At 40.1% G+C, this 13,072-nt stretch overlaps 1 protein-coding gene across 3 annotated transcripts in view; it reads right to left on the reverse strand.

The window, feature by feature from the left end:
* The window catches only part of arap2 (ArfGAP with RhoGAP domain, ankyrin repeat and PH domain 2), a 131,195-nt gene that overhangs the window by 95,809 nt on the left and 22,314 nt on the right, over positions 1-13,072 (reverse strand). For all 3 annotated transcript variants that reach the window (XM_023346498.1, XM_005804764.3, XM_023346497.1), the window contains exon 8: positions 4,468-4,588. In XM_023346498.1, coding sequence (XP_023202266.1) covers positions 4,468-4,588 — 121 coding nt within the window. The remainder of the gene's footprint in view (positions 1-4,467; positions 4,589-13,072) is intronic.

Genomic DNA, 13,072 nt, shown 5'->3' on the forward strand with positions numbered 1-13,072 from the left:
GCCTGCTTTCCATCACTCTATCCCAGTCTTCCGTTCTTCCTTCTTCCTATCTTTCCTCTCTCAAGCTGACAGTACCTGAGGGAAGAGGCCACCTGCGGACCAAGCGGGGAATCAGCCGACAGCTGTGTGCACACTCTCTCCGGTGGCCTTCAATTATTCACTCACTTCTCCCTCCTCCTCCTCTCCATCTTCACTCTGCTCTTTTCATCTCTCCCCACCGTTGCTGCCTTAACCTCTCTCTGTCTTTTTTTCACACAGATTGCATGTGGCATTATCCCCTCCTGTTCTTCTCTGGTTTAATCCCCTCCCTTTCTCGTTGCTCCCTTTTTTCTTCTCCACCTCTTGGACTTCTCTGACCGTCACTCCATCACTTTGTTCACCGTCCTCCTTACCTCGACTCCATCAGCTCCTTCCGTTCACTCCACTAACCTACTCTTTCTTTCCCTCCATCTCCCAGCGTCTCCTCCTTCCTCACGTGCTTCCCCAAAGATTGATGACTCTTCAGCACCAGGCAAACAGGCCTGTTTAAAGTTGCATGAGGTGATGAGACCAACTTCTCTCCTCCTGTACTTCTCCTGCTCCAATTTTCCTCCCCTCCTTAAATCTGATGGCGGTGGCCACTTCTACAGGAGAGGCCTCACGCTGTTCCAGACGGGTCAGAGGACTCCAAATCAGACAGCTCCTGCTTGCTCTCAGCTCAAGTCAAGATGCGTCAGTGTGACGTGTGGCAACGAGCAGCAAACTGACTTTGTGATAAATGATCCCCCTAAGGACACAACTCGTGAACAGACAAAAACAAGCTGATTGCCATTGATATAGTGACAGTGAAATGACAGCTGCAGCAGGGAAGACTGTCTGTGCTTGGCTTGTTCAATATACTGCTTTTTATATTGGACAAGTTGATGCAAAATTTTATGAAAAGATTTAGTGCAAATATTCCTTACGTTAGCAACATTTATTAAACAACCTCGGTGCCCTCTTGTCTGGCCTGCTGGCTCTACTGGTTGATGGGCTGTAGCCTGCTCTGGCTTCCTGTGGGGTGGCTGCCTGTGTTATGGTTGGAGGGTGGCTCTCCACTGTCCCTGGCCTGGTGGGTGAGCCAAAGGCTGTGGTGGCAGGAGCTGGGAAGTATAGGTGGGGCAGAATAGAGTCTGGGGACAGGAAGGGGATTAAGAGATTTGGGTCATGCTTGGGCAGACAGTGAGGGTTTGGAAGTTGGGTGCACCAGATGGAGCCTGGGGTCCTGAAGACCTGAGCCAGGTCTCTGGACAGGTCTCTGGAGCCAGAGACCTGTCCTTTGACAGGTCTCTGGGTCCTGGGCTACTCTTCAATGGCCTTGGTCAGTGATGTTTTTAAGACCATGGGTGGGACAGGAGTGGGCTAATTTGGGTACTGCCCCCCAGGTGGATTCATACCAGTGCCTTGGCAGTGTCTTGACCTCTAATGGGAAAGCTCATCAGATGGGATAGTTAGGTGTCTTCCACACCTTGGTCCTTCTGAGTTCTTGCTAAAGCTGTGGGCTTGTGCTTGTCCGGTGCTCTGGGTGGATGTCAGACCTACGTTTTGCTTGGTCTTACTGCAGGGGATTGGAACAGGCCCTAAGCCACAGAGTCACAGACTTGGCCTGCACAGTGGCAGATGACTGTGAGGCTGGATTGAGGGGGCTCTGAGCACCACTTTACAGCCTATACCTCTCTTTGACCTGTGGCTGCTGCTCCTGTGCTTCATTGTCCATCTACCTCTGAGAGGCATATGGCTGCACTGCTGTGTTGCGTCTGTCTGCCTGGGGCTACTGCAGTCTTAAAGAGCAGAGTCCACCTGTGCTTTACTGTTCTTGGGTGCTATGGGTTGCAGGTTTTCTACCATTCTCACCACTGTAACTGTGCATCTCAAGGTGACAAACTCACTCACAAACATTCAACACAAGCACATGCACTAAAATATAAGCAATCCAAAGGGCTGAAAGGTTACTATTAAGACAATATGGCATGCCTACAATAATACTGAATACAGTTTTGATTTAATAAAGCAATCACACAATTAGGATTCCATCTTGAGATATCATTTCTCTAGAGCAAAACTTCCCTGCCACATGTAGTCAACTAGCTTCTCTATATAGTATTCCTGAAATGCTACCAAAGGACATGTGAAAAAAAAAAGTAACTTGAACTAGAATGGTTGAGAAATATTATAGCGCTTTAGTCAGAAATAGCAGAACTGTGTGTAGAAAGTTAAAGGTAGAAATCAAATTCCCTTCCAGAGGAGCAAAGTCCTGGAAACAAATACTCTCCTGGGCAAAACACTCAAGCTCCCCTGCCTATAGGATATATATGTATAAGAAATTTTATTTTGTTTTAGCTTCCTAAATAAAAACATGGTTTCCTAGGCAAGAATTGTGTGGCAGCAGCAATCCTTTCATGTCCACATTATGCTCAAAGTCTATTTCATCAAACAAGTGTAGTTCAAGGCACGACAACTTTAACAATAATGGGTTATTTAATCGTAAATAAGCCATTTACATTGAAAAGAGCTGCAGTGACATGTAGTGTAGGTTGTGGTTGAGTTTCCACAATGTCCAGCTAGCTGTAAAAAAGGAAAGGTCCTTCCTAAAGACATTGAACAGTGACTTCCTCCATTGACATTGAGGGCACTCATTTCATTCAACATATCAACATTGTGACTGAATCTGAAGCAAATAATTGGTAACCTTTTTAACTCCAGACTTTATTCAAATGAAAAAGGATCTCTTTAGCATATAAAGAACTGTTTACTGTGGATTTATCATTATGTTTTGGTGCTACATGAACAGTCAGCATGTACAAAAAGATGCCTGCTGTTTGAGGAGTAAATGTTGGACTTTTTGCCTGTGGTAGAACTGAATGAGAGCACAAAGGTGCAAAAACCAATGTGCCGTAATGAATAAACAAGAAAGTTTTTAATGTAATTAATGTGTGCGCTTTTGTTTTCGTTCATTCTCTTCTCACAATGTGCCACACAATGAGTCGAAGCTTCTCAGAGCCATTATTATGCAAACCTCAATTTCACCAATCTTACTCGTTCAGGGGAATCAAAGGGCGCACGATATCTGACCCGAGACACAGACGGACGATTAGCGAACAAGCTGTTTGACCTGAGCTGCTTAACTGACTGCCATCAAACAGGCAGGGGGCTGATGGGAGAAGGCAAGGACCAGAAAGTAGCTCTTCCCTTTGTTTTATTCAGGCCTCGATACAAACTCTCCACCTAAGAGACAAGAAACTAAATCAGACTCCAGTTTTGACTGATTCAACAAAAATTTGATCATTAAAAAGTCAATTATTTCCCTCGGTTTTGTCACATATTCTGAACATAAAGTAGCACTATGACCTACAGGTTAAATAAAGGAAACAAAAAACACACAACATTAAAATTGTCTTCTGTCTTCTTCAGCTTTATGGTCGTAAGTGAGTAATTTTCATCTTAATCATCCCTGACTAGTGACTGGTCAGCGGGAAGTTCAAAAATCAGATTTTATTTTACTTTTTATCATCACTTAATGCATCACATATAGCCAAACCAAGTTGTGCTAATCTAATAGCGTTAATCATAGGTGTCAATGAGGAATTTTAGAAGTCAAGTCATTATAGAATTTTGCTCTAATCTATATTTTTGAGTGTTCAATTTCTATCATGGAACAGGAAGGATTTAGAAGTCTTACACTTAGGGGAAAGATGTAGATTGTCTGTAAACACAAAAACAATTTTCTTAGCTAACTGTGCTAAGGCCTGGGATGCAAATGCCATTATTATATTAAAGTAGGGGTCCCAAAGTCCAGTCGTGGAGATCTACCACCCTGCAACTTTTAGATGCATCCCTGGTCCAGCGCACCTCAACGGAGCTATTTGAACATGAAATGTGAATTTTCTTCCAACAACTGTATTTCTGGATTGAAGTTTAAAAAAAATAAATAAAAAAAGCCATGATTGTCATTGTCACCCCTTTCTCTTGATCTTACCAGTCTCCTTAGCTTTGCTTAACGCAGACACACAAAAAATAAATTGTTATTGATCTTTTCATATGGACTTTGAAAGGCGGAAAATCTTGTCCAAACAAACACCTCTTCTTTCTTCGCAAAGTGATACTTTGCGAAAAGATTCAGAGTCATGGAAAATCTCTGCTGAAATTAGCTGCGGGAGAAAAATAAGCTGAAGAGAGCGAGAGAGGGAAAGTAGTGCATTTATAGAAAGACAGAGAAAATAGGTGAAAGACAGAAGATTACCACAGAGGCATTTAGAAAGAGAGGCGACTCTGGGAGAGAGTGAGGAGACTGTAAAAAAGAGAGAGTGAGAAAAAACAAAGGTAGACAGCGAATCAGACGGTCAGAGTGACAGATCCAGACTGACGAGCAGCAAGAACATGTTGGGGAGCTGAGAGATGACTGAAAAATGCAGGAAAAGAAAGACAGAAAAAAACAGGGACTTGATGTACCTTCTTTCTCAGCCCGGAATGTGAAAGTCCGGAGGCCCGTGATGACCTCAAACTTATTTTCGCCCAGTCCTTTCACCTGTCTGATGGCACTAACCAGGATGAGACCTTTGGAATACATCTCCTAAACAGAAAAACACATAATAAGTGCTCCAAACACACATACAAACTGAGCTACATTCATGCAAATATTGCTATTGAATTCCTGTTTATTCCTATTATCTGCATCTGTAAACACACAATGACTTTTTCCCCCCAGTGCATTGTTTGCATCAATAGATGTGTAAATCGGACTTGTATTACCGTCAGCTGGGATTGAGTTCGGTTTGAAACAGCAGTGACAGACATCCCCATCAAAGCGGAACCATATCCCATCAAATGCAGCGTCAAATTTGTTTGCACAAATGGCTGCCTCTGTTCTTTTTTCAGGCGTCAACTTCAATAAACGGCACTAAGCTCTCGGACAAGCAGAGTGGGTCAAAATGCTACAGATGCTGCTGGAATAAAAAAAAAAATCTGCTATACAGTCAGAGTGAGAAAGTCAAGTTTGATCGGCAGTAGTTGATCTCTCTATTGGGGACAGGAAGTGGTTGATTTTCAGTTGGACCAGCACCAACCAGTGATTGCTCAGCCAGAAACTCTAAAAAAATAATCTTTCTCTGATTTGTGCACAACTTAAAACCACCACCAGCACTCTAGTGCAGAAGTTGTTACTGTGGGAAGTAAAGCGATCCCCTGCCTGTTTGTGGTATAACTATTCATGGATTTTTCTACAAAAAAATAAACCCTAATCAGTTGCAGAAAATCTGCCTGGTCACAGATCCTTTTATAGAGCACATCTAAAATTTTCAGAAAAAAAAGCAGCTTGGGCAGCTTAAACATCTAAATGCTACTTGACACACAGCCAATCAAGGGGCACCCTTCATTTTCCTTAACATTCATTGATTTCAACTCCAATCTGATAAGAAAGACTGTAGATATTAGCTTTTGCAGTAGTGCTGAAGCAGCTAGAACCAAGTATTAATGCATATTGAAAAATATTTGTTGTTTGAACTATTAAACTATTAGTCACAAGTTGTGGGTAGCTGTAATCCCCAGCTGCCCCAAATACCCGTGTCCACCAAATACATAAAATTTTCATATTTAGAGCGGTGTTTAAAATGAAGTCAGAAAAGACAGAGTGTTATAAAAAGCTGTTTAATAAAGATTAATTTCAACCAAATGTTGAGGAATGTCTGAGGTTCAATTAGGCTGCAAAAAAAAGGCGAGAGAGCGCAAGTCTTCATTAAAGATTACAAGAAGGCTTAAATCACAGCCGAGTTTTTTTTCTATCGTTTCAAAATTTAACGTCTGTCCTGGTCTTTTGATTACGTCGGAGTTAAAAGGTAAAAATCTCCATTCTATAGTTCACTGTCTACTTAGCAATACAAGATCATATTTTTCTGTCAATTTTATCAAGTGAAACACAATTTATAGTCATATGTGTGTCACTCGTTTAATGAGATGCAAAACATTAAGTATTGGTAGTTTATACCAGCAATTTTCAACTTTCTATGTATGTGAAGCCACATTTGGATAGAAATCTCAATGGTGCTTGGTGAGCTCCCGCTTTCCTAGTAGCGTTCTTGTTTTTGTGGTTGATTTGTTTCTTGCAACTGGGAATTTGGAAGAGAGTACAAAGGGAATACACCACAAAATGCTACACAAAGACATAAAGATGTCAAATCTGTTAAAGTTTTGTCTTGGTATTATTAGTGAACTCCTATTTTGTAATGTCTCCTCTCACACGGGTATTCTGACATATATTTGTTATATGTTCTACAAGCACCCTTGATGGAAAGTTAGCAAAAATCTGTATCAGCGGGTCAGTGTTTTACAAACAAGATGGAGATTTTTGCAAATTGTGATTAGTGCATCCCTAATTAGAGCCAAAATTCATCCTACCGTCATTATCTGCATCTGTAAGCCCACAAGTACTCCCCCTATTAGCACATTGCTTTCATCAATATCTCATCAAATGTTGTGTCTAGTTCATTCCCACAAATGGCTGCTGCTGTTTTTTTTTTTTTATTCAATCATCAACTTCGATAAATGGCACAAGCCCTTGGACAAGCAGAAGCAGGGTGAAAGAGCAAAATCAAATCAGTATTAGAATGGCAGGAAACGACTCAAAATTAGCAAAATGCGAGACCTCAAAAAATAAAAATAAAACAAATAATGTTACTTTAGATGCAAAGGGACATGTTAAAACAAATATAGAGGCTAAAAACAAACTTCACAGATGTTAAAGACAAAAGAAAATGGGGACGCGCACTGTTCTGGGATTTGGACCACTGTGCGGTACGGGTACAGGTAAAGTAGAGTTTGATTGTGTGCAATGTTTTTATTACCCTCATGTTTTTCCCCAAAGTAGCATTAAATTAAGGAAGGATGTTGCACAAGGGGCTTTCTGACCCTCTTTACAATCTCCCAAGATAATGGCAATTAAAGTTCTGGGTCAATGTGGGTGTGAAACGGAAAAGAAAAGGAAAAGTATTAAACCTTTATGTTATGACTGCTACTAGAGGCAGAGACAGAATGGTACGGCTGTCAACATCGGAATTCAAAACCTTCTGTGACAAGCGCAGCACTGAATTTTCTTTAAAGTAGGTGGAAAAATTCAAAAAGATCTCAAATTGTGATGTTCTTGCGACAGCGCGAACTCCGGAACAGTACATTACGCTTCTGTAATGATGGAAAAATCCCTTGGTTCGCATTTAAGGAAAAAAAAGGTCATGGCAGACATTGCATTATTCATGTTGATAATGTCATTATCATTGCAAAGTAAGAAAAAAAAGAGAGCGAGAGAGACATGACTCATTCATTTCCTCTGTTGATCTTTAGTAGTATTGACCTGAATTTTGATTCTCAGCCGACAAAAAAAAATAAAAAAGACTTTTGTTGATTGGCATGCATGATGCTGCTTGTTTGCTCTACTGTCCTATCTCGGGGTCACGTCCTGCAAAGGCAGAGTGCAAAAGCAAGTGATGGGAAGGATGAATGAGGGAAGAAAGAGGAGGTGAACTCCTGACTCCCTCTTGCCATTCTTAATTAAGCTAGTGACCTTGACGTTTGCAAAGGAAGAAAGAAAGAAAAAAAAAAAAAAAAAGAGTACGGCCTAAAATATACCAACTAGCACAGTAACTCAGGGAGAGTGGGGGCAGTGGGGGAATACATACGGATGGAAAGAGCTCGAAATAGAAAAAAAAAATAGAAATTAGGTTCGTGTGAAAAGGCCAAGGAGAGAAGTAAAAGAAAGGAAATGGAAAGAGCACAGGAAACGCTACAAACCGAGTGATACAGGGCTCTAAAAGTGGCGCAGGAGGAAGAAAAAAAAATTATACTTGTGGGAAAGGGAGACATAATGTAAAAATGAAGATGCCTAAGGGGGTCAGGTAGGGGTCTTCCTCATATTAAAGCAGGATGTTAACAATGGCAAGCAGTGGCTCAACCTAATTACCGACCCGTAGCCTTGCGCGTCTCTCTCCCTGGGAGTTTCACTGTGGTATCTGCCTCTTTTTCCCTCTAAATTTAGAAAGAAGTCAAAGAAAGGTGAAGAAGAGGAGAAAATGAAGTATGTGTCTACATTTGTGTGTGCCGGGGTGTGTAGGGGTGTGTGCGCATGAATTATCTCTGCGGTTGTTATGCTGATAATTACTGTACACCCCCAGTATGGGTTAACAGTAATTAATTGTTTTAATTCTGGTTTTGGGGTCACAACAGAGAGAGTTTGCTTAATTGGTTATTGTGCGGCCTGTAAACACTGCGGCAGCAGAAGAAAAGGAAGAAAAGGAGAAGATTTCCGATCGGAAATTGCAGCTACATACTCTTAAATTCTGCTTACAATCTGATCTCAAGAGGGGGAAATGCAAAGAGGCCTTCCTGTCTCCTCACAGGCACACGTGACTCACCTATTTCCAACTTCCTCCCTTCTTACTGCGTCTATATTCCAGCTCAAAACCGCAAATTGTGTTTTACACTCACATGTGTCTAAATCTGTCCCATCACAGGGTTCTGTCAGTTTCTTTTTTTTTTTATTATTCGTTTTTTTAATGAATAAAAGTGCCTCTGCTGCAAGGGTAACCGTGTCTCTTCAAAAGCAAACTAGTAAACTTCAGGAAACAATTAAAGCAAAGCAATGGAGCTAAAGCCTACAATAATAGGGGCACCATGAGGAGAAAACAGAGAGGAAGGCTAAATAAATAAATAATTAAATAAAAACACTGAAGAAAAAAAATGGTTGGAGGATGCCTCTACCAAAATGGAGTTTAAGCTGTTGCGTCTCCAAAGATCCAGGTTTGCAGTGGAGGTACGAGGACACCAGCTGGCTGAAGCAGAAAATTGCAATTTTTTTTTTTTTCTAGGGGAGAAAATGACTCTTAGAGAAATTTTAAACATTTAGGCTTGAAGCTTTTGTGCTTTCAGCTGCAACCTTGTATTGATTCCACAGGGTTTCTATAAGGTTTTAGAAAGTCATTAAAAATTCCAACAGATTCTTACATCTAGACAGATTCTCAATGCTCTTACATTATGTTATTCTTGAATTTACATGTTTGTTATTTTTCCTCTATGTTTGTGTTTCTCCTTTGGGAAATGCGCCCACAGGGGGAAATTTTGGGTCAGGAATTTGGGTGTTTTCATGCTGTGACAAAACAACAAGTTCCATGTTGCATGGAAGCAATTGGAAAGAATTGCTTTAATGTGTACTGCATAATTTAGATGTCAAAGATAGGACTTGGGTAAAAATAATAAAAAATTACAGAAGTTATAGGTTTTTATACTTGCTTTCCTAATTTGCTGCAACATTACTTCAAGATAAAAATATACTTTCCCAATATCAAGTTTCCACTCTTCTATTCTTTGAATAACTTCACATTCAGTAGGGGGGCAATTCATCTAAGCTTCTTTTGTACATTTCCTTTATTTGCATGTCTTAATCAAATTATTTAAAATCTGCTTACTTGCATTGCAAGAAAACATCTGTTCTCCACAATGCAACCAGAAAATATTCAAACCTCTTCAGTTTAGTCTTGTTACAAAACTGATTTTGTTAAAACACTTTTCTTTAATCCACACATTACATCTCAAAATGAAAAATAACAATAAAATAAAATACATGGTGTCAATCAACTTATTCAGTGGACATAGTTGGGAGTGGAACATCCTTCTGTATATGTTGACCTAACAGACCAGAAAACCAAAACAACAAAGTCCTGGAAATTGTGTGTGAACCTCCTAGTGGAAAGTGTTAAATCTGGAGAAAGTTAACAACTGGCCATCTGGAAAAGCTGTGTGGTCTCTATTATCTGGAGATAAGAGAACCATCCAGAAGATCAGCCATTGCTGGGGTACGCCACCATTTTCTTTTTAAACCAAAAACATCTGAATTGGTCAAACCAGGAGAAACAAACTTCTCAGATCTTTGAAAACACCAACACTAAAATATATTTTAGAATAAGTCTGCAGTGTGAAAATGGAAAAAGAAAAACGTGTGAATGATTTTCATTGTGCAGGAGATCACTGCAAACAAATTTGTACATTGCATTCAAAAATGATCACTAGCCACACAGACTAAAAAAAGAGCATAAACCACCACCGCTTCCAGCCAACAAGAGAGAAGCGGTTGAGGTAGGCTACAAATCAAGACTGCTTACACTGACAATTCCTACAACTACACATGGTGATAAAAAGGAAACTGTAGCATTTTCTCATTTCATGAGTGGTGAGTATGCACGCAAACCAACCGTAAAAGTTGAGAAATATGAACAGAATCACACCAGTTAATGACCTGAACATAATGACTGTCATTATCATGGTTTGTTTCACTGCTTGGGGGTCATTTGAGTAAAACTCTGGCTCTAACATCTAAGGCTGAACCCCTTGCAACTGAAAGACTTTCAAACCCATTACAAAATCTGTCAAAACAAACTTGTCTGTTATTATGTTTACAGACTTATTAACAGCTGATCAGCTAGATTATTTTGCCTCTCGTGATGTCATGAACGTTAAAACGCAAAAGCAGAACATGTTTTTGTGTAATCCATAACTCATTGCCCAGCAGGGCTTTTAGTTTCAGTGTACATTTGTTAGAGATAAAAAGATAAGCCAATGGATAGTATCTTTAAATCTTAAATTCCTTTTATTGTTTAGTTTGCAAGATTCACGAGCTATAATCTGACGTGCAAACTCAAGTGTTTTACCAGGAATATAATTTTTATTTCTTGCTATTTGGAGAAGCAAGAAATTGCTGTTTTTTTGTTTACAAAAAAAACAAAACATCTTCTCCAATGCTGGCAAGGAGTATTCATTTGCTTTCATTCGCCACCAGGATTATGCTCTTGTCCATTAATATCCATATTTTACTTTATTGCCGCCGTCATTTTCCATGGAATGAAGTGAGAAATAAATACCTGGCTCTATATTCTCCAGAGGCATCATCTATCCACTAACTTTGTCTGACATGTGGAGCTCAGAGGGGACGTGCACAGGGAGCTGAGATGAAACAAAACCAGCCAGAGAAGTGAGAATGAATCAAAACAGTTATTTTGTGGATCATGTAACTAAAATCTGGAGCTGACCAGTAATAACAACTGTTAGGATGTGGGGAGGGAAACCCTTCAGAGATGGACAGTGTGTCTGTTCAAACAGTGACCTCTTTCACAGCAAGTATGATCTGGTCCATCACTAAACTAATAAATTCAGTTTTAAGGTTACCACTCCAAATCCCTTTTTTTTTTGTAAGGATTCTTTCAAAAGTTCGTATTGAATTTAAGATGGCAATGCCACATGGTGAGTACGGAATCACAGTAGTGCATTAAGACGACCTTCTGAATTTCAAACAGCATCGGAATAGGAAAGACAAGAGAGTGAAGTGACCTTGAACATGGCTTTTCTGTTGGCGCCACATAGACTTGTCTGAGCAGAAACTGCTGATTTTCAAAGATTTTCATGCACAACCATCCTACAGGCTGAAAACCAAAAAAAAAAAAAAACACAGTGTACCTGCTATACAGTGCTATACAGACTGGTTAGTCTTTACTTTGAGTAGATTCCGTATTTGAGTGTTTAAGTCGTGCTCCAATAAAAACAAGTTGAGGCCTTTGGTTTGTGCATCTGGTATGAATGAAGCTAGCGTATCACAGGTTTGGCTGGCTAGTCCGTTATTCAACATTTTCTACAGTGCTCCGCTTTAATACTTTAGACCAGTTTTCAATTATTTAAGGGTAAAGCAGAGGTAATGTCACCTTGGTTTAATGTGGGTGTTCTTGTGAAGAATTGGGATGGGTTTGAGTCTCTTCAATGAAGAATGGTTGCAGTTTGTCTCAATATACACAGGGTATATCCGAAAACATTCTTTATGGATATGATTTGTGGAAATAATATGATCCCGTTGACAAACAACCCAAATCACAAAAACATATTTTTATGTTAAACAAAGAAAATGTCAAATAGTCAATACTCATGGTTTAATGTCTTTCACATATCGCCAAGTAGTTTTATTTATAACATTTTCTTCTTTGTTGAACATGAAAATCTTCTTTTGTTCAAAAAAAAAAAAAGAAGTTTTGATTAAGATGACAGTGCTAGCGAAAGCCAAAGGACAAATCCAGGCAAGATACTAGAGGTAGTACTGTAAGCAGATAAGCTTTCTTAGCTTTGTAAGAAACTATTCAGCTGCAGACACACAGCCAGACAGACTGACATTAAGAGCCTGATCCTAAAGCCTCATCTCCCCTTTGGCCTTCTGGCCACCCTCATCTCTATCCCCATCTCCATTTCACTTTCTTATTCCACAGCCCTAAAGCCCAGCTTTCCCTCCACACACACACACACGCCCCCCCTACGCATGCATACACACGACAGTACACCAGGACCCCGAAGACTACATCTCAAGCCCAAAGCATTCTCTAAAGCCAATCCCTGAGTTGACGAAATCGAGCGTAAGGCGTGATTGATGAGACGGATTGGAGGCAATGCTGCAGAGAGGGAGAAGTGAGACCGAAGATCTCACTACTCTCCCACGCCACCACTGCTACCCCTGTGATGACATCACGACGGACAGAGACCTTCAAGCTGGGACTGGGATTAAGTATGATTAGTTTTGCCTCGGGTTGACAGATCCCGGTGGATTTTCAACTACAGAAGAGCTTTTTGGGTGTTGTAAGTTGGGGGGGGAAAAAAAAAAAAAAAACAGAAATAATCAGAGAATAGGTTTTTTTGTTGTTGTTTTGTTTTGTTGTTATGGACAGTAAAACAACCAATCTGTTGATTATGCTAGCATGAGCCAGGGGTATTTTTGTTCATGTCGCCCTTTTTATTCTTGGTAATAAAAAGATCATGTTCTCTGAGATTGCACATTCAGCATAGCCTAAAACACCTCAGCGCATTTTCCACTACTTTTACCAAATTGCTCCACCTGTAAAACCTGACAGAAAGCAACAGTCAAATAGCTACAATATCTAGTGGTTTAGATTATTAGAATTGGCTTCTGAGATCATTTATGCTAAACGTTTGTATTTTTTTTACAACCCAATCTGCAAGGCAAAGTAGCTGTCCTAACCTTTTACTT

This window comes from Xiphophorus maculatus, chromosome 14 (assembly GCF_002775205.1).
Source record: "Xiphophorus maculatus strain JP 163 A chromosome 14, X_maculatus-5.0-male, whole genome shotgun sequence".
Classification (NCBI taxonomy): Eukaryota; Metazoa; Chordata; class Actinopteri; order Cyprinodontiformes; family Poeciliidae; genus Xiphophorus; species Xiphophorus maculatus.